General features: G+C 46.0%; 1 protein-coding gene across 2 annotated transcripts in view; it reads right to left on the bottom strand.

The window, feature by feature from the left end:
- Positions 1 to 22,936, bottom strand: part of LOC140727137 (F-box/WD repeat-containing protein 7-like) — a 263,330-nt gene that overhangs the window by 19,015 nt on the left and 221,379 nt on the right. For both annotated transcript variants that reach the window (XM_073044431.1, XM_073044432.1), the window contains 3 exons: positions 11,890 to 12,026; positions 11,004 to 11,117; positions 9,771 to 9,952 (listed from right to left, as the gene is read on the bottom strand). In XM_073044431.1, the coding sequence (XP_072900532.1) occupies positions 9,771 to 9,952; positions 11,004 to 11,117; positions 11,890 to 12,026 (433 nt within the window). The remainder of the gene's footprint in view (positions 1 to 9,770; positions 9,953 to 11,003; positions 11,118 to 11,889; positions 12,027 to 22,936) is intronic.

The following is a 22,936-nucleotide window of genomic DNA, read 5'->3' as shown; positions in this document are numbered from 1 at the left end:
TTAAAAATCAGAGGTGCAAAGTGACTTGAGAATCCTCATGCAGGTTTAGTCTGTGGTAAGGAAGGCAAACACAATGTTAGCATTCATTTCAAATGGATTTGAATGTAAGAGCAAGAATGCAATGCAGAGACTTTATTAGGCATTGATCAGACTGTACTGGGAGTATAGAGAGCCGATTTGAGCCCCTATCTAAGAAAAGATGTGCTGGCATTAGAGAGGAACAAGAAATGGTTCATGAGAATTATGCTGTGAATGAAAGGTGCGTTTGATGGCTTTGTGTCTACACAGAGTTTAGAAAACTGAGGGGGGGGGGGTTCTTATTGAAACTAATCGAATATTGAAAGGCCTAGACAGCATGCATGTGGAGAGGATGTTTCCTACAGTGGAAGAGTCTAGGACCAGAGGGAACAGCCTCAGAATAGAAGGACGTCCATTTAGAACAGAGATGAGAAGGAATTTCTTTAGCCAGAAGGTGGTGAATCCCTGGAATTCATTGCCACAGATGGCTATGGAGGCCATGTCATTGAGTTTTTTGAAGTGGAGGTTGATAGCTTCTTGGTTAGTCAGGGTGTCAAATGTTGTAAGGAGAAAGGAGTTGAAAGGAATAATAGATCAGCCATGATGGAGTGGTAGAGCAGACTCGATGGGCCAAGTGACCTAATTCTGCTCCTATGTCTTAAGGTCTTATCATATAACAATCACAGCACGGAAACAGGCCATTCCGGCCCTCCTAGTCCGTGCCGAACTCTTAATCTCACCTAGTCCCACCTACCCGCACTCAGCCCATAACCCTCCACTCCTTTCCTATCCATATACCTATCCAATTTTACCTTAAATGACACAACTGATCTGGCCTCTACTACTTCTACAGGAAGCTCATTCCACACAGCTATCACTCTCTGAGTAAAGAAATACCCCCTCGTGTTTCCCTTAAACTTTTGCCCCCTAACTCTCAAATCATGTCCTCTCGTTTGAATCTCCCCTACTCTCAATGGAAACAGCCTATTCACGTCAACTCTATCTATCCCTCTCAACATTTTAAATACCTCGATCAAATCCCCCCTCAACCTTCTACGCTCCAATGAATAGAGACCTAACTTGTTCAACCTTTCTCTGTAACTTAAGTGCTGAAACCCTGGTAACATCCTAGTAAATCGTCTCTGCACTCTCTCTAATTTATTGATATCTTTCCTATAATTCGGTGACCAGAACTGTACACAATATTCCAAATTTGGCCTTACCAATGCCTTGTACAATTTTAACATTACATCCCAACTTCTGTACTCAATGCTCTGATTTATAAAGGCCAGCGTTCCAAAAGCCTTCTTCACCACCCTATCTACATGAGACTCCACCTTCAGGGAACTATGCACTGTTATTCCTAGATCTCTCTGTTTCACTGCATTCCTCAATGCCCTACCATTTACCCTGTATGTTCTATTTGGATTATTCCTGCCAAAATGTAGAACCTCACACTTCTCAGCATTAAACTCCATCTGCCAACGTTCAGCCCATTCTTCTAACCGGCATAAATCTCCCTGCAAGCTTTGAAAACCCACCTCATTATCCACAACACCTCCTACCTTAGTATCATCAGCATACTTACTAATCCAATTTACCACCCCATCATCCAGATCATTTATGTATATTACAAACAACATTGGGCCCAAAACAGATCCCTGAGGCACCCCGCTAGTCACCGGCCTCCATCCCGATAAACAATTATCCACCACTACTCTCTGGCATCTCCCATCTAGCCACTGTTGAATCCATTTTATTACTCCAGCATTAATACCTAACGACTGAACCTTCTTAACTAACCTTCCATGTGGAACTTTGTCAAAGGCCTTGCTGAAGTCCATATAGACTACATCCACTGCCTTACCCTCGTCAACATTCCTCGTAACTACTTCAAAAAATTCAATAAGGTTTGTCTATATCCTCTCCGTATATAGAAGTTAGAGTCATACAGCACAGAAACAGGACTTTTGGCCCATCTAGTCTGTGTTGAACTATTATTCTGCCTAGTCCCATTGACCTGCACCTGGACCACTGATCTCATCCACACTCCTCCCATCCATGTCCCTATCCAAATTTCTCTAAAATGTTGAAATCAAATCTGTGCCTAACACTTGCACTGGTAGTTCGCTCCACACTCTCACCAACCTGAGTGAAGAAGTTCCCCTTAAGCATATCATCTTTCACCCTTACCCAAGGCCTCTAGTTGCAGTTCTTAAAACACAGTTATTCACAAAGTTCTTTACTTCAGATACCTGTATTCATGTATTTTTAAATGTTTAGGCATTTTTGACTAAATCTCGAGGGCTGTAATGCAGCCAGGGTTTGCACACTGAAACTGATAGAGAGTAACACATCCCAGGACTGATCAAATGTGTTGCATTTTGAAGGAAACAACAATGGAGATAATGACAATAGTTGCCTTTTTCCAGAATTCCACAAATTTGGGAACTGTTTCCATAAATTCAAAGGTAGCAAATTGTAACCCCATTGCTCAATGACTGAACAGGAAACTATAAAACCAGTTGGCTGGAAATTTTTTGTTAAGAACTGGAATAGTAACAGGGTACATGTTTTTCTTTGGGTGGGGGGGAGAGGAAAACACAGGAGGAGAAAGCAGGGGAAATGTTTGGTAGAATCCATTTGGATTTAGGAGAGGGAGTAGAGTGACAGATACACAAGAGGCCAACAGATTGGACAGTTCGTCACGATCCCTGCCCATCCATCCTGCACTGGTAAATGAGATGGTCATGCGGATACAGGTGGCTTGAGCACAAGGGTGAGCTGATTAGTGAGCACAAGGGTGAGCTGATTAGTGTGCACAAGGGTGAGCTGATTAGTGAGCACAAGGGTGAGCTGATTAGTGTGCACAAGGGTGAGCTGATTAGTGAGCACAAGGGTGAGCTGATTAGTGTGCACAAGGGTGAGCTGATTAGTGAGCACAAGGATGAGCTGATTAGTGTGCACAAGGGTGAGCTGATTAGTGAGCACAAGGGTGAGCTGATTAGTGAGCACAAGGGTGAGCTGATTAGTGAGCACAAGGGTGAGCTGATTAGTGAGCACAAGGGTGAGCTGATTAATGAGCTACAAGGCAACAACCAAAAGGATAAAGAAGGTTGGACAAACTCACAGGAGATGTTTTCACACAAATCCCAAGTGGGAGTCTGAAATGTTAGTTTAAAGAAAGAATGGAACAAGGATTAGACCATATAACACAGGAGCAGAATTAGGTCATTCATACCAAGTCTGCCCCACTATTCAATGTTGATTTATTATCCCTCCCAACCCCATTCTCCTGTCTTCTCCCCATAACCTTTCATACCCTTACTAAGAACTTACCTATCACTGTTTTAAGTATACTGTGGCGGCCCGCACACGCGGGACTCGAACCGCCATCGGGAGCCGTGGGCAGACACGCGGTAGCGCGTTTAGAACTACCTGCTCGGGGCGGACCTTCCGGGGACAGTCTGATGTCACGTCTGCCCCGCGGGTCGCAGGAGCCCATGGGAGGGGCGATTTTGTATCAGTAAGCGCACGATTTTTTATCAGTAAAGACATTCTGAGTTCAGCTCTCTCTGCCTCCGTGTGTTTCTTTAGTAGTGCGTCGTGCACGACTACATTGGTGACCCCGACGTTCCAGACGGCATCTGGAGCCAGCGACTCAGTGACCAGCCATGAGTTCGAGCAACTCGCACAGCGCGGTCTCGCTGAAGCTCCCGACTTTCTGAACCAGCCATGAGTTCGAGCAACTCGCACAGCGCGGTCTCGCTGAAGCTCCCGACTTTCTGAACCAGCCTTGAGTTCGAGCAACTCGCACAGCGCAGTCTCTCTGAAGCTCCCGATTTTCTGGGCCACTCAGCCTCACGTTTGGTTCGAGCAGCTGAGGCCCAGTTCAATATCAGAGACATTACAGCCAACACCACGCAGTACTACTACGTGGTCAGCACGCTCGACCAGGAGATGGCAGGCCAGATCATCGACTTCCTACTCCAGCCACCAACGGAGGACAGGTACACTAAGCTTAAGGCGCTCCTGATCCGTACCTTTGGACTCTCCCGCCGCGAACAGGCTGCGCGGCTCCTACACATGGACGGCCTGGGCGACTGCACGCCATCCGAGCTCATGAATGATATGCTGGGGCTCATGGACGGCCATAAGCCGTGCCTTTTATTTGAACAGTTGTTCCTGGAGCAAATGCCAGAGGATATTCGCCTCCTCCTCGCAAGTGAAGATTTCAGCGACTCACGCAGAGTAGCGGCTAAAGCAGATGTCCTTTGGCAGAGCAAGCAACGTGCAGCAGCCTCCACTGGCCTAGCCACGATCGCGCGCCCCAAAGCCCAGGCCCCACAACTGAAGCCGTCGAAACCCCCAGGGGAAAAAGACGAAAGTTTGGAACAATGGTGTTTCTATCACCAAAGATGGGGCTCAGGCGCGCGCCACTGCCGTCCACCATGTGCTCTTCCGGGAAATGCCGGGGCCAGCCGTCGCTAATGGCTACGACGGCTGGCCACCGAGACAGCCTCCTGTACCTTTGGGACCAACAGTCCGGGCGGCGCTTCCTGGTAGACACCGGGGCTGAAGTCAGCATACTCCACTCCTCGAACATGGACGCTCGTAACGCGGTCCCAGGCCCCAAACTCACTGCTGCAAATGGCACCAGTATTCGGACGTACGGCCCGTGAACTATCTCACTGCATTTCGGGTCCAGCCGTTTCACTTGGACTTTCATGTTGGCAGCGGTGTCACAGCCACTACTAGGGGCAAATTTCCTACGAGCCAACTGCCTCCTGGTTGACCTAAAAGGCCGGTGTATGGTCCATGCCGAGATGTTCCAGACTTTCCAGCTTGGAGAAGCCAAGATACTGGCTCTCCACCTGGATTCCGTGACCCTCTCAGGTAATGAATTCGCCAGGGTGTTGGCAGAATTCCCCTCTATAGTCACCCTGCATTTCTCCACAGCCAACCCCAAGCACGGCGTGCAGCACCACATCCCCATGCAAGGACCACCGCTGCACGCCCAAGCTCGCAGGCTCCCATCCGCCAAGCTCCACCTCACCAAGGAGGAGTTCCGTAAGATGGAAGAGATGGGAATCGTACACTGTTCAGACAGCCCATGGGCATCCCCGCTGTACATGGTGCGCAAGTCCGCAGAAGGATGGAGGCCCTGCAGAGACTACAGAAGGCTCAATGACGTCACTACCGCCGACAGATACCCGGTACCCCACATTCAGGACTTCACGGCGAACCTGCACGGAGCGACCATCTTCTTGAAAATCGACCTGGTCAGGGGATACCATCAGATCCCAGTGCACTCCAACGACGTGCCCAAGACCGCCCTCATCACCCCGTTCGGCTTGTTCGAATTCCTGAGGATGCCTTTCGGTCTCAAGAATGCAGCCTGAACTTTCCAAAGGCTCATGGACTCTGGAACGCGGCCTGGATTTTGTTTTCATTTACTTGGACAATATCCTGGTGGCCAGCAGTTCGCACCATAACACATGGCACATTTGCGCCAGCTCTGCCAATGCCTGAGCGACCACAGACTGGCAATCAATCCGGCGAAGTGCCAGTTCGAGCTGACGGAGATCAACTTCTTGGGCCAGAATCAATCGACATGGCACAGTTCCCCTATTGGACAAGGTCCAGGCCATCCACCAGTTCCCCAAGCCCAGCATGGTCAAGGGCCTGCAGGAGTTCGTACGGATGGTCAACTTTTATCATCGGTTTGTGCCGGCGGCAGCACGCATGAGACCCTTGTTCAGCCTGATGGCCGGCAAGGCCAAAGAAGTGGCATGAGACGCAGAGTCCACGGAGGTGTTCGAGCAGGCCAAGGAGGCGCTGGTAAAGGCGGCCCTCCTAGTGCACCTGAGAGTCGATGTACCCACGGCACTCACAGCCGACGCTTCCGACACGGCAGTCGGCCGAGTCCTGGAGCAGCTCGTCGAGGACCAGTGGCGACCACTCGCTTTCTTCAGCCGGCACCTACAGCCACCAGAGGAGAAGTTCAGCACTTTCGACAGAGAGTTGCTAGCGGTCTACCTGGCTGTCTGTCATTTCCGGTACTTCCTCGAGGGATGGGAGTTCACTGTGTATACAGTCCATAAGCACCCCACCTTCGCACTGGCCAAGGTAATGGACCCGTGGTCGGCTCGGCAGCAGAGGCACCTACCTGTCCTTTATTTCAGAATTCACCACGGACGTCCGCCACATCGCAGGGAAGAACAACGTCGTCGCCGACACAGTCTCGCCCCTGCCTCCACTCAGTAGGCATAGGGTCCTCAGGAATAGACTACACAGCACTGGTGGAAGCACAACAGTCAGATACCAAGATCCCGGCTTACCGCACTGCCGTTTCGGGGCTCCAGTTGGAGGACGACTTCATCGGTCCGGCAGCAGATCGATTCCTGTGCGACCTGTCTACTGGCAAACCCCGACCCGTGGTACCAGCAGCATGGAGGCACCAGGTGTTCGACACGCTGCACAACCTGGTCCACCCATCCATCCGGGCGTCCATCAAGCTGGTAGCGGACAGATTCATCTGGCACGGTTTGCGCGAACAGGTCGGACACTGGGCCAGGACCTGCATACACTGCCAGACTGCTGAAGTCCAGCGGCACGTGACGGCTCCCCTCCAGCAATTCCAGCCAACGCACAGGAGGTTCCAACACATCCACGTGGACATCGATGGCCCCCTGCCAGTCTCCTGGGGTGCCAGGTATATCTTTACCATGGTAGACAGGTTCACCAGGTGGCCAGAAGCCGTACCGCTCGCAGACACGTCCACTGAGTCCTGCGCCAGGACACTCACTGCAAACTGGATCGCCAGGTTCAGCCTCCCAACGGACATCACCTCCGACTGAGGGGTGCAGTTCACGCCTGGTTTGTGGACAGCACTGGCGCAGCTCCTGGGCACCCAGCTGCATCACACCACAGTGTACAATCCCCAGTCCAACGGTTTGGTAGAGCGATTCCACTGGCATCTCAAGCTGGCCCTGATGGTGCGCCTCAGGGGCCCCAACTGGACAGATGAGTTCCCTGGGTCCTATTGGGCATCCGCACAGCCCCCAAGGAGGACCTGGACCCCTTGGTGGAATTGGTCTACGGCGCCCCCCCCCCGACGGTCCCAGGTGAGTTTGTACCAGAGGCCCGAGGTTCAGAAGAAACTCCAGCAGCGGTGCTAACGAGGCTGCGGGACAAGGTAGGGACCCTGGCACCGGACCCGACCTCCAGGCATGGTCCCACCCCATCCTTCACCCCTAAAGACCTCCGAGACTGTGAGTATGTTTTTATTTGCAGGGGCATGCACAGGTCACCTCTACAGCGGCCGTACGAGGGACCCTTCAAGGTGATCCGGCACAACGGAACCACGTGTGTCGTGGAGGTGGGTGGCCGGGAAGAGACTTTTACAGTGGACCGCCTCAAACCGGCGCACTTGGACATTGAGCAACCAGTGAGGGTACCGGCACCGTGCTGGTGAGTCTGTCCATCCAGGCAAGCCACTCCCCCGATGGACGTTTCGGGGGGGGGGGCCACACATGCCGGACTCAAATTGCCATCGGGAGCCGTGGGCACACACGTGCTGGGGCGTTTGGAACTACCCGCTCAGGGCGGACCTTCCAGGGACAGTCTGATGTCATGTCCACCCTGCGGGTCGCAGGGGCCGATGGGAGGGGAGTTTTAAGCGCGCGATTTTGAATCAGTAAAGGCATTCTGAGTTCAGCTCTCTCTGCCTCCATGTGTTTCTTTAGTAGCGCATTGCGCGCAACTACAATACCCAATATGTTGGCCTTCCCAACCACTGATTAAAGAAATTGCTTCTCATTTCTGTAGAGAGCTCAATATAAAGGAACCCTTAGGAGGGAGTGATCAAAGTAATATATAATTCACCCTGAGGTTTGAGAGAGAGAGAAGCTAAAGTATTACCGAACTACGGAGGCATGAGAGAGGAGTTGGCCAAAGGGATTAGAAGGGGCCACTAGCAAGGATGAGCAGCAAAAGCAGGATTTGTTAAAAGTAATCCAAAAGACATGGGATTGTTTCATTCCAAAGAAACAGCATTTGAAAGGGAGGAAGGGACAAGGTAAGTCAAGATCAGCATAAAAGCAAATGTAAGGGCATACAATACTGCAGGAATTAGTGGGAAGCCAGAGGATTAGGAAGCTTTTAAAAACAATAGAAAGCAACTGAAAAAAGCAATAAGGGGAGAAAAGATGAAATATGATAAGCTAGCTAATAGTATAAAAAAGTCACACAGTCAGAGAAAAGTACAGCACAGAAACATGCCCTTCAGCCAATCTTGTCCACGCCGAGCCATTTAAACTGCCTATTCCCATCGACCTGGTGTTGTGGCATTTGCATTGGACTTCGAGGTGAGTGGTCCTGGGTCGAATCTGGCCCGCTCCTTGCAGGCTTTCCATCCGTGCTGAGTTGAGTGCCCAGCAAGCAACTCAGCCTTGTAAAAAACAGACAAATGCTAAAGAAATAGCAAGATTGCCACCCAATGCACCACAAGGCACAGAGAGGTTAAATTTAAATCCCATAGGCCTCCACCAGAACCATAGTCCTCCATAACCCTACCATCTATTGCCTATTCAAACATCTCTTAGAAGCTGAAATCAATCTCGCATGCATCACTTGGACTGGCAGCTTGTTCCACACTCTCACGATTGCCTTGAGTGAAAAAGTTTCCCCTCATGTTCCCCTTAATCTATAACCTCTAGTTGTAGTCCTACCCAACCTCAGTGGAAAAAGCCTGCTGAGATTTACCCTATCTATAACCCTCATAATTTTGAATACCTCTATCAAATTTCTCAATCTTACACGTTCCAAGGAATAAAGTCTTAACAAATCCAATCCTTCCTTATAACTCAGGTCCACCAGACCTGGCAACATCCTTTTAAATTTTCTCTGTACTCTTTCAACCTTACTTACATCTTTCCTGTAGGCAGGTGACCAAAACTGCACACAATACTCCTGATTAGGCCTCACCAATGTCTTATACACTTCAACATAACATCCTATCTCCTGTAATCAGTACTTTGATCTATGAAGGACAATGTGCCAAAAGTTTTCTTTACGGCCTGACGACATTTTCAATACATTCCCAGATCCCTCTGTTCTACCACACTCCTCAGTGCCCTACCATTCACTGTGTAAGACCTACCCTGGTTGGTCCTACCGAAGTGCAAAACCTTACACTTGTCTGCATTGAATTCTATCTGCCATATTTCAGCCCATTTTTTCCAGCTCATGCAGATCCCTCTGCAAGCTCTGATAGCCTTCTTCACTGTCCACTCCAATACTGGTATCATCCGCAAATTTGCTGATCCACATTATCATACAGATCACTGAAACAGATGACAAATAACAAAGGACCCAGCACTGATTCCTGATGTGCTCCACTGGTCACAGGCCTCCAGTCAGAGAGGCAACCCTCTACTACCACTCTCTGGCTTCTCCCACAAATCCAATTTATTACCTAATTCTGAATGCTGAGTGACTGAACCTCCTTGACTAACCTCCCATGCGAGACCTTGTCAAATGCCTTGCTAAAATCCAAGCAGATGACAGGTTACCAGAAGTTTTTTTTTCAAATATAGAGCAAAAGATGAAAGAGTGGACATTGGACCACTGAAAAATAAAGACAGGACAAAAGGATTTAAGATTCAGTTTGGGAGCTGATATTGTCCCTTAACCCACCTGCAGGCTTGAAATTACTGCTTTATACACACACACACACACACGCGCCTTACTTGTTGCCGTGGAGGTGCATGCACCGGACAGTGGAGGCATGGCCATAAAGCGTGTGTATACACTCGCCCGTTTCTGCATTCCACACTTTCAGGGTGCGGTCTGTTGAACCACTAATGACGATGCTCCCCCTCATCTGCGATGACCAAACTCCACCCGTGTGTCCAACCAGAGTCTGCACACACTGTAAGGTAATAAATAGACAACTTGCATACTAACATGGCAAAAAAAAAGTGAATTAGAATTTTTAAACAGGAAGTAATTATGAGTTGTGGTATAATGAAACATCACCTGCCTGTCACCTTCTTCCCTTTCTCCCATGGTTCACTCTCTCCAATCAGACTGCATCTTCTTCAACCTTTTACCTCTTCCAACCATCACCACCCAGCTTTTCACTTCATCCCCTCCTTCCCCCACCACTAATCACCCCCCCACCCGTTTTCAAGCTTGTACTTTTGATTTAAGCCTGCAATCCTTCCTCCCCCCACCTTCTTATTCTGTTTTCTTCCTCTACACTCATTCAATGCTTTAGCAACACACACAATGCTGGAGGAACTCAGCAAGCCAGGCAGAAAAAAGTACAGTCACCGTTTTGGGCTGAAACCCTTCGTAGGACTGGAGAAAAAAACTGAGTAGATCTGAAAGGTGGGGGGACGGGAGAGATAAACATTAGGTGAAACTTGGAGGAGGAGGGATGAAGCAAAGAGCTAGGAAGTTAATTGGTGAAAGGGACTGAAAGCCATGGAGGAAAGTGTGGTGGGGGGAGGCATTACTGGAAATTTGAGAAATCGATGTTCATGCTATCAGGTTAGAGGCTACCCAAACAGAATATAAGGTGTTGTTCCTCCAATCTAAGTGTGGCCTTATCCCAACAGTGGAGGTGGCCATGGATGAACATATCAGAATGGGAATGGGAAGTGGAATTAAAATGGGTGGCCACTAGGAACAAGAGTTCGGATGGCTGCCTACTGGCCTGAACATTGAAGGTCAGCCTTAAACAGAAGGAAAGGACTGCATTAAATGTCACAATATTAGTGTACACTACTGGAATGAGTTTGCAGTTCCCAGAAAATTGATTAACACTTGGTCTCGATAACCACCTGCTCCACTCCAGCACACCAATGTATGTGAATGAAATCGGGTGAGTAGGAAGAGATGAGTGTAACAGTTTCAACTATGAGGCCAAGCATCAGTGAGAAAGAATCCTACAGGCAACAAGACAATATTACACATACCTCGCCTGTTAATGCAGACCATACTTTAAGTGTGTTGTCATCTGAGCCACTCAGAATACGATTTCCTGAGAACTGCAGACAGGTGATGACATGGTCATCATGGCCTTTCAACACCTGAAAAAAGCAGGGATCCTGTTGATGATAAACGTCTATTCACCAAACACAGGAACAGTAAATCAGCAGGAATTATTGATTTGTAACCCTCCTAATTTCATATTGGTCTCCTACACCTGATCCATTTACAATTCCAGAAGGAAAAAACCTCACCCATAAAATGTACCCAAATTCCAATTTTAAGCAACATTTCTTCCACCTGTAGATTCCTGTCTGAATACTGTAGGGAGCAGGACGCTACTGTCCTTCATAACTCGCTCTCTCTTTTCCCTCCTCGCTCTACTTCACCCCCCTATAGAATTATGATGTTAAGTATACTATACTGTAACCTGTAGACAGGAAAAACATTTTTGGGAGAAAATAATGTTAACCACTTCCTTATATTAAAAAATAATCCTAGAAATTGGCTCCGGCGGGAATTACCATCAACTTCAGACACTGACTTTAGAAATCCAATTTACTTATCAATAGAGAAACTTCTATTTCAATACAGATAGAAATTAACTCCACAATCAGATTCCTGTCTAGCTAGCATGTTTTCTACTCGGGTAACCCACTTGGGGTAACTTGGAAGCCCAATCTCCTCCATTCAAACTGTGCCATACTGCACCAAGATATCCTGTGAGTCACTGGACTCAATACGCACTGAGGAATTTTCTACACAGCTTTGAACTGAACAGTAAGCTAGTTTAAAAAGACTTTCCTTGTGCATTCAGGCAGCTTCCTAAGAAAACCTCCAATCATTACCTGCAGTAGTATTGTACCAGCTTACCTTTGGAGGTTTGATCTCTCCGGACCGCCAGTTGGTGTCGATCTTGTGCTGCCGCATGAAGGCCGACTTCCACGGACTGTACATGAAACCTGTACTAAGCATTCGACGCCGCCGCAAATACAGGGGCTCCTCAATCACTGGGCAGGAGACAGAGACCAGCAGAACATTAATCGTCATGGCTAGGGTCTCAGCAAATTAATTTTAGAGTAAAATACTACACCACCTCTTTACTGACTGACATTGAGCTCATTGCCCCACCTCCTCTGGCTTATTGTGTATTATTAACAGCCAAGGGAAGTCCATATGACTCAAGCCCAGAATTTGGGGGGAATTGAAGAGATTGTTCAGAGAACAAGGAAAATGGGATTAATGGAGTGTAAACGGGTGGCTGATGGATCAGTGTGGACTCACTGGGTCTGATTCTGTAGTCTACTGGTCTATGGCTCATTCAGCTGAAATAAAATAAACTGGGACAAATTTAAATTTCCCATAGTTTGCTTTTTTTTTAAAAGTCCCTAGGTACTATGCACATTAAGCAAAGATCAGTGAGGCTCAAGTGCAGTTCGGCAGTTGACAGTGTTCAGGCTTTTTACAGTTAATCTCACTAAGCGATTGAGCACTGCACAAACACAGTATAAACTCACTAAGTGCACCAAGGATAAAGGAAGCACAGTGGATTACAGTTAATTGGGCCTTTGGTTAATCAGGGTAGCCACTTATTTGGGACAACTCTTAAAGAACAAAAAACTAATCGAGAAAAGAGCCAGGATTCCCTTTGTTTTATCTGGGACACTACGCCATTTAATTGGGGCAGGAGATCAGACAGTTTCTAACTAGCACCACTCACATGCACTCAGTGGCCATTACATTGACTTAGAGTGAACAGCTTTTAAATAGCATTAGCTACACATGTTTTTGTTCAAAAGCAGTGATTTTTCTCCCTGATAGTTTGCAAAAAATAAGTAGAATGATTTTGCTCACTATGGTTTCAAGCATTCAGACTTGGAGATGCCAGAAACAGCTGGGAGTGAAAATGAAACCACTTCACTACTTCATTAAGTTAGGAACTATGAAAAACTTGAAGGTATTGACAGTCATTTTGAATGTTACCTCTGGTCCCCACCAGACACTTAGGTCTCACCTTTGGCTCCAAGCAGCTGTTTGCATGTGACAGCAGCCACACCCTGGTACACCACTTTGACAGGCAGGTTAAACCAGGTGAGGGTAATGGGTGGCTCTCATACCCCGGTGAGAAAGGGCTGTGTCTGTCCTAGCATGCAAAGTCAGAATGGGCGGATGAGAGTTGCAGTGAGATCCAACAGCTGGGAAGGCAGTTCTGTAATGCTACACAGACAGCAAGGGGCATGACAAGGCACAGAAGAAATCATGGTTGTCCACTGCAACCAAAGGAGACCCCAAATTGTGACATTAGTCGTCTCACCAGACTCAGACTTCGAAGGTTGAGAGAGCGGAACTGACCCAGTGCTACAACTTTTCCACCTTAAAAGCTGTTCTGCACAGGTTTCCTCTCACCGTCACATACGATGCACAACGAACAGTAGTAATAATAGGGTTCTAATTTGTATTGTATTTCAGTTAAATACTTAATTTGTTACTCACATTAAATGGTAGTTTGTCTTCAGATCTTTTTAACTACTTCCATGAAATTTCAACTAAATAGGTCAGCTGCTTAATTGTACCAAAATGTACTTGACATGATGTGTCTCAATAACTAACAATTTATACAGTATTTACATAGCTACTTAGAACTGACACTGAAATAATTCCAAACATTAGCAAATGATGTCATTTTCAAGACAAGAATAATAAAAGACTCACAACTTCAATATTGACAACTGTGATTGAGTACCTAGGCCACTACAATACCATAAGACCATAGAACATAGGAGCAGTATTAGGCCATCTGGGCCATCAATCATGGCTGATCCTTTTTTCTTCTCCTCAACCACAGTTCCTGGCGATCTCCCCGTAACCTTTGATGCCAGGTCCAATCAAGAACCTATCAATTTCTGCCTTAAGTAGACCAAATGACCTGACCTCCACAGCTGCATGCAGCAACAAATTCCACAAATTCACCACCCTATGGCTAAAGAAATTTCTCCACATCTCTGTTTTGAAAAGGCTTCCCCCCTCTATTCCGAGGCTGTGACCTCTTGTTCCAGACTCTCCCACCATAGGAAACATCCTTTCCACATCTACTCTATCAAGGCGTTTCAACATTCGAAAGGTTTCATTAAGATCCCCCCATCATCCTTCTAAATTCCAGCAAATACAGGCCCAGAGCCATCAAACGTTCCTCATATGATAACCCTCTCATTCCTGGAATCATCCTTGTGAACCTCTTCTGGACCTGCTCTAATGCCAGTACATGTTTTCCCAGACCAGGAGCCCAAAACTTCAAAATATTCAAGCTGAGGCCTCACAAGTCCTTTATAAAACTTCAGCATCACATTGTAGCTCCCTTTACCATGAAGACAGAACGTGGCAGATTATTAGATTTGCATCTTAAAAATAAAACTCAATATTACAAAATAGAAATGACATTGAGAAAGCTGCAGGGCAACATATGGGAAAATCATATTTAGCAAATGTGAGTTGTTCGAGGACACAGGAGCGGAATTGAGAAGAGCCTATTGATGTATTTAGTTTTCCAAATGGTATTTGACAAGAGGCCAGTGCACCAGATGAGAGCTCATGTTATTGGAGCCCATGTGCATGCATCAATTCATAAAAACATAAAAACCCTACAGCACAATACAGGCCCTTCGGCTCACAATGCTGTGCTGAACATGTACTTAGTTTAGAAATTACCTGGGGTTACACATAGCCCTCTATTTTTCTACACTTTGTGTACCTATCCAAGAGTCTCTTTAAAGACCCTATTGTATCCGCCTCCACCACTGTAGCTGGCAGCCCTTTCCACGCACTCACCACTCTCTGTGTAAAAACGTACCCGACATCTCCTCCGTACCTACTTCCAAGCATTTTAAATTTGTGCCCTCTCGTGTTAGCCATTTCAGCGTTGGGAAATAGCCTCTGACTAGCCACACGATCAATGCCTCTCATCATCTTATACACCTCTAACAGGTCATCTCTCATCCTCTGTTTCTCCAAGGAGAAAAGGCCAAGTTCACTCCACCTATTCACCTACTCAGTCAGTCCGGATTGGGAGCAGCATCTCCAACACCATCACACTGAGCACGGGCTCCCCCAGGGCTGTGTGCTCAGTCCACTGCTGTTCACTCTGCTGACCCATGACTGTGCTGCAACACACAGCTCGAACCACATCATTAAGTTCGCCGATGACACGACCATGGTGGGTCTTATCAGCAAGAACGATGAGTCAGCATACAGAGAAGAGGTGCAGCAGCTAACAGACTGGTGCAAAGCAAACAACCTGTCTCTGAATGTGAACAAAACAAAAGAGATGGAACGCATCAGGAACGCATGGAGCAACCACTCCCTGCTGAACATCGACGGCTCCTCGGTAGAGATTGTAAAGAGCACCAAATTTCTTGGTGTTCACCTGGCGGAGAATCTTACCTGGTCCCTCAACACCAACACCATAGCAAAGAAAGCCCAGCAGCGTCTCTACTTTCTGCGAAGGCTGAGGAAAGTCCATCTCCCACTCCCCATCCTCATCACATTCTACAGGGGTTGTATTGAGAGCATCCTGAGCAGCTGGATCACTGTCTGGTTCGGAAATTGCACCAACTGGGATCGCAAGACCCTGCAGCGGATAGTGAGGTCAGCTGAGAAGACCATCGGGGTCTCCCTTCCTGCCATTATGGACATTTACGCTACACACTACATCTGCAAGGCAAACAGCATTATGAAGGACCCCGCTCACCCCTCATACAAACTCTTCTCCCTCTGCCATCTGGGAAAAGGCACCAGAGTATTTGGGCTCTCACGACCAGACTATGTAACAGTTTCTTCCCCCAAGCTATCAGACTCCTCGATACCCAGAGCTTGGACTGACACCAACTTACTGCCCTCTACTGTGCCTATTGTCTTGTTTATTATTTATTGTAATGCCTGCACTGTTTTGTGCACTTTATGCAGTCCTGGGTAGGTCTGTAGTCTAGTGTAGTTTTTTTCTGTGTTGTTTTCACATAGTTCAGTGTAGTTTTTGTACTGTTTTATTTAGCACCATGGTCCTGAAAAATGTTGTCTCGTTTTCACTGTGTACTGTACCAGCAGTTATGGTCAAAATGACAATAAAAAGTGACTTGACTTGACTCATACAGCATGCTCCCCAATCCAGGCAACATCCCGGTAAATCTTCTCTGCACCCTTTCAATAGTTTCCACATCCTTCCTGTACTGAGGTGACCAGAACTAAGCACAGTATTCCAAGTAGGGTCTGAACAGGATCCTATATAGCTGTAATATTACCTCTCAGCTCCTAAATTCAATCCCATGGTTGATGAAGGCCAATGTACTGTATGCCTTCTTAACCACACAGTCAACCTGCGCAGCAGCTTTGAGTGTCCTATGGACTTGGACCCCAAGATCCCTCTGATCCTCCATACTCCCAAGAGTCTTACCATAAATACTATATACTGTCGTCATATTTGACCTACCAAAATGAACCACCTCACACTTATCTGGGTTGAACTCCATCTGCCACTTCTCAGCCCAGTTTTGCATCCTATCAATGTCCCGCTGTAACCTCTGACAGCCCTCTACACTATCCACAACACCTCCAACATTTGTGTCATCAGCAAATTTACTTTCAGAACACTAGGGTGCAGTTCCTCTGGTCCAAGTGACTTTGGGTACCCACAGGTCTTCCAACTTTTTGAGCACCTTCTCGTAATAGTAACTGCACCCACTTCTTTACTTTTAGACATTACAACATCAGGCATTCTGCTAGTGTCTTCCACAGTGAAGACTGATGCAAAATACTCATTTAGTTCATCAGCTGTCTCCTTGCGCCCCCCCCCCCATTATTTCTCCTGCCTCATTTTTTAGTGGTCCTATATCCAGTCATTTCACTTTTAACATACTTGCAAGAACTTTTACTGTCCACTTTGATATTATTTGCTAGCTTGCTTTCATATTTTATCTTTTTCCTTCTAATGTTTACTTTAGTTGCTCTCTGTAAGTTTTTAAAAACATCCGAATCCTCTATTTGCCCACTAATTTTGGCTTTACCTCTTTCTTTTGCTTTTACAATAGCTTTGACTTCCCTCGTCAGCCACGGTTATACTATTTTACCATTTGAGTATTTCTTCATTTTTGGAATACACATGTCCTGCACCTTGATCATTTTTCCCGGAAACGCACGCCATTGCTGCTCTGCTGACATCCCTGCCAGCAGCTCCTTTCAATTTACTTTGGCCAACTCCTCTCTCATACCTCTGTAATTTCCCTTACTCCACTGAAATACTGCTAGATCAGATTTTAATTTCTCCCCATCAAATTTCAAGTTGAACACAATCATATCGCAATCACTGGTTCGTAAGGGTTCTTTTACCTTAAGCTCCCTAATTGCCTCTGGTTCATTACATAACACCCAATCCAGTACAGCTGATCCCCTAGTAAGCTCAACAACAAACTGCTCTAATAAGCCATCTCTTAGACTCTTTTGAGATCCATTACCAACCTGATTTTCCCCAATCGACCCGCATGTTAAAATCTCCCGACTACCGTAACATTGCACTTTTGACATGCCTTTTCTATTTCTTTTGTAATCTGTGGTCCACCTCCCAGCCACTTTTGTGAGGCCTGTATATAACTGCCAACAATGTCCTTTTACCCTTGCAGTTTCTTAACTCAACCCATAACATCTTTGGATCCTATGTCTACCGATTTGATGCCTGTTGGCTGCAAATAAATCCCATCACCTGCCTGCCCTTCCTGACAATCTGACTGCACACTTATCTTTACTTTTTTACCATTTGTCCTATCCTGAGTCTCTTCACTCCAGTTCCCACACCCCTGCCAAATTAGTTTAAACCCTCCCCAACAGCTCTAACAAGCCTGCCTGCAAGAATATTAGTCCCTCTCGGGTTCAGATGCAACCTGTCACTTTTGAACAGGTCATACCTCCCCCAGAAGAGATCCCAATGATCTAAGAATCTGAAGCCCTGCTCCTTACAACAGCTTCTCAGTCACACATTTATCTGTCAAATCATCCTGTTTCTACCCTCATTGGCGCGTGGCACAGGCAGCAATCCAGAAATTACTAACTAGGAGGTCCTGCTTCTCAGCTTTCTACAGAGCTCTCTAAAATCTCTTTTCAGGCCCCTCTTTGGTTTTCCTTCCTATGTCATTGGTACCAATATGTACCAAGACATTTGGCTGCTTTCCCTCCCTCTCCAAAATGCTGTGTACGCAAACTGAGATGTCCCTGGCCATGGTACCTACAAGGCAACATCCCATCCAGGTATTCTGTTCACGTCCACAGAATCTCCTGTCTGCTCACCTGACTATCGAGTCCCCTATCACTTTCGCACTCTTCTTCTCTCTCTTTCCCTTCTGCACCACGGACCCATGCTCAGTGCCTGTAACCCGGTCACTGTGGCATTCTCCTGGGAGGTCATCCCCTGAAAAAGTATCCAAAGCAGGGAATGGCCACAGGGGTGCTCTGCTCTAACTGCTTTTTTCCATTTCTCCTGACGGTCACCCAGCTACTCGCCTCCTGCAACTTCAGGGTGACTACTTCCCTGTAACTCTGATCAATTATCTCCTCACTGTCCCGTACAAACTGAAGGTCATCTAGTTGCTGCTCCAGATCCTTAACACAGTTTTCAAGGAGCTGCAGCCGGATGCACTTAACGCAGATGTAGTTCCCCGGGAGACTCTGGGTCTCCCAGTTCTCCAACATTTGGCACAAAGAACACACCACAGCCATTTAAATGGTACAGTAAGAGAAAGAAAAAAAAAGGAAACCTTAGCAGACGCTTTACACAGAGCTGATGCCTCTTCCAAGCCGAAGCCTCTTTTGATCCAAAGCCCTGTCGCTTCTACTCTCGCCTCTGGCCTACTCCTGACAATGCCCGCTCCGCTTATCCCTTCTGTACTTTTTAGTTTGCAGAGCTCTGTTGACACCGCTGATGGCCCCATACAATGGATAACCGCCCACAAAGCTGTCTTTTTAAATCATCGCTGCCGACCTGCGAGAAGCACCTCTTGATAAGAGCTCTGTTGATGCCGCTGCTAGCCCCTGTACTGGGACATGCAGAGCTTTTTTTTAAAAAAAATTATTTTTTTATTAGCTTTTCAAAACATTTTACAAAATTAAAAACCCCAAATCCCAATGAGGAGCATTAATACAGTGCAAGATTAAGCATACAATAACAATATGCTACAAAGGAAGAGAATTTAACAAAAAAGCACCTAAATTAAAGACAAGTCCTCCCCAAGCCCCACAACACAAGAAAAAAAACAACAACTTCAGACCAACCACCACACAGTATAAAGAGTATAAGTCCGGACAGTCAAACTCCCAGACTGTGAATACACTTACCAGAAAAAAGAAGGGAGCTGAAAGCAAGGGACCGAAAAGAAGAAGAAGAAAAAAAAAACCCTAGTCAAGAGGAAGGTTATGAAAGTACTCGATAAAAGGTCCCCAGACCTTATGGAACTTTAGATCCGAATTGAGAACTGAATAATGAATTTTTTCGAGGTCCAAGCAGGCCATAATGTCGTTAAGCCATTGCGCATAAGTGGGCAGGGCAACATCTCTCCATCTAAGGAGGATCAAGCGTCTCGCCAGGAGAGAGGCAAAGGATAGTATTCGGCATTTGGTCGGACCCAGACATAAATCTGTCTCGCCCCAAAAACCGAACAGAGCAATTAAGGGGTTAGGTTCTAGGTGCTGATTCAGAATACCCGATAGTGTAGTGAAGACATCTTTCCAGAATTTCTCCAAGCTAGGACAGAGCCAGTACATATGGATGAGAGAGGCCACGCCCCTCTTGCATTTATCACAGAGCGGACTAATGCCAGGGTAGAATCGAGATAGTTTAGATTTAGACATATGGGCTCTATGAACAATCTTAAACTGTAAGAGGCAATGGCGAGCACAAAGGGAGGTTGAGTTAACCGATTTGAGAACTGAGTCCCAGCTCTCCTCGGATAAGGAGATATTTAAATCATGCTCCATTTTAATTTTATCCACAGGGGCCCGTCGTAAGGCTGCTAGTTTATCTCGGATAATTGAAATTAAACCTTTACCTAGTGGATTAATGGAAAGAAATAGGTCCATAGCATTTTTCGCAGGCATTTCAGGAAAGTTAGGAATTAAAGGAGCAGTAAAGTGTCGGATTTGGAGATATCTGAAAAAGTGAGCGTTAGGCAGGTTGAACTTAACGGAGAGCTGCTGAAAAGAAGCGAAGCGATTATCAATGAAGAGATCTTCAAAATGTCTAATGCCCTTCCTGTACCAAACATGGAATGCTGAATCGTACGTAGTAGGTAAAAAAAGGTGATTATGTGCGACAGGGCTAGAAACGGAAAACCCCTGGAAACCATAGCATTTCCTGAACTGAGGCCATATACACAAAGTGTGTCTAACCAGAGGATTAGCTATTGATCTGGGCAGACTGCTAGGGAGTGCAGAGCCAAGAAGTGCAGATATAGATAATTCTTTAGTGGAGCTCAACTCCATTGCCACCCAGTTAGGGCACTCGGGTTGACCGTGGAAGAAAGACCAGAAGGCAGCACAACGTATATTAGCTGCCCAGTAACATAAGCGAAAGTTAGGTAAAGCCATGCCACCCTCTTTTTTAGATTTTTGGAGGTGGATTTTATTAATTCTAGAGCGCTTATTCTGCCACAGATATGACAAAATAATAGAGTCTAAGGAATCAAAAAAAGATTTAGGAATAAAAATTGGGATAGATTGAAATAAGTATAAAAATTTGGGGAGAACATACATTTTAACAACATTAATACGACCTACCAAGGACATAGATAGAGGTGACCATTGTACCAGACTCTGTTTTATAGCATATGAAAGATTGACAAAGTTTTCACGAAAGAGATCTTTAAACTTCCTTGTGACTGTAATTCCAAGATAAGTAAATTGATTATGGACTACTTTAAAAGGAAGATCACGAAATATTCTTTATTTCTTTAAGCACTCTTGTGCTTCTTTATTAATTGGGAAAAGTTCACTCTTATGTAAGTTGAGTTTATAGCCAGAGATCTGGCTAAACTGGTCAAGAAGTGAAAACATTAGAGGTAAGGATGTAGACTGATTTGAGAGAAAGAGTAATAAGTCATCAGCATAGAGAGAAACTTTATGCTCAACACCCCCTCTCCAAATCCCGGTCAATTCAGGACAATTTTGAAATGCTATCGCCAGAGGTTCTATAGCCAAATCAAAGAGAAAGGGGCTTAAGGGGCATCCCTGACGGGTGCCACGTTTGAGATTAAATACTTGGGATTTCTGAAAATTAGTTAGAACAGAAGCAGTAGGACACAGGTACAGCAATTGGATCCAAGAGATGAAACTTTGGCTGAGGTCAAATTTTTCTAAGACTGCAAAAAGGTAGTTCCACTCTATACGGTCAAATGCTTTCTCCGCATCAAGGGAGATAACACATTCTGGAGTCCCAGTTGGAACTGAGTATAAAATATTAAATAGACGCCGAATGTTAAAAAAAGGGAGACGGTTTTTAATAAAGCCTGTTTGGTCATCAGAGATAATGGAGGGAATAACGGTTTCTAATCTATGAGCCAACACTTTAGCTAAGATCTTTACATCGACATTGAGCAGAGAGATCGGCCTGTACGAGGAACACTCTGTTGGGTCTTTGCCCTTTTTTAAAAGAAGAATAATAGATGCCTCATTGAAAGAGGGTGGCAATTTGCCGTAATTAAACGAGTCAGATAAATGCAGAGCTTTTAATTGCCCTGCATAAGCCATACAATTATTAAGCTCAACTTCTGTCAGTGTGCATGGAGTTGTAAAGGCAGAGCGCAACTTGTCTGTGCCAAACAAGGTGTCAACCGGAACTAGTCTCAGTTACCTTCATTTGGCCCATAAACCTTTCTATTCATGTACCTGTCAAAAATCCTTTGAACATTGTAATCGTCCCCACCTCTTCAACTTACTCCGGCAACTCATTCTCTATAGCCACCTCCCTCTTTAGGAAAATCTTATCCTTCAGGTCCCCTTTAAACCTTTATCATCTCACCTTAAATCAATGCCCTCTAGTTTTAGGCCTGTTTACCCCACAAAAAGACTTTAGCTACTGTATGTCCATTATAATTTTATAAACCTCTTTCATCTTGCAACTTCCTACTAAACAGGGAAAAAGACCCAAGCCTACACAGTTTCTCATTATAACTTAAGTCCTCCAGTTCTGACCACATCATGTGAATCTTTCCTGCACCCTCTCTAGCTCTCTCTACATGTAGGTGAGACCTAATTTGGAGTATTGTGTGCTTTGGTCACCTGCCTACAGGAAAGATGTAAATAAGATTGAAAGAGTGCAGAGAAAATTTACCAGGATGTTGCTAGGACTTCAAGAGATATAGGGAAAGCCCTCATTGAGGAATCAGAAGTAGAAAGAGTGAACAGTATCAAGTTCCTGGGTGTCAGTTTCTCTGTGGATCTATCCTGGGCCCAACATATTGATGCAGTAACAAAGAAGGCATGACATTTCATATGAAGTTTGAGGAGACTTGGTATGTCGCCAAAGACACTTGTAAATTTCTACAGATGTACCGTGGAGAGCATTCTAACTGGCTGCATCACCATCTGTCTGATAATCGGGGGGCACTGCACAGGATTGACATTAGCTGCAGAAAGTTGTAAACTCAATCAGCTGCACCATGGCCTCCCCACAGCCAGAACATCTTCAAGGAGCGATGCCTCAAAAAAGCGGTATCCATTATTCAGGACCACCATCACCCAGTTTGTGCCCTCTTCTCATTGCTACCATCAATGAGGAGGTACAGGAGACTGAAGACACACACTCATCGATTCAGGAACAGCTTCTTCCCCTTGCCATCACATTTCTGAATGGACATTGAACCCATGAACATTACCTCACTACTTTTCTTTG

The sequence above is a fragment of the Hemitrygon akajei genome, chromosome 4 (assembly GCF_048418815.1).
Source record: "Hemitrygon akajei chromosome 4, sHemAka1.3, whole genome shotgun sequence".
Taxonomy (NCBI): domain Eukaryota; kingdom Metazoa; phylum Chordata; class Chondrichthyes; order Myliobatiformes; family Dasyatidae; genus Hemitrygon; species Hemitrygon akajei.
The sequence above is the reverse complement of the archived record's forward strand: the minus strand, read 5'-3'. Positions and strand labels throughout refer to the sequence as shown.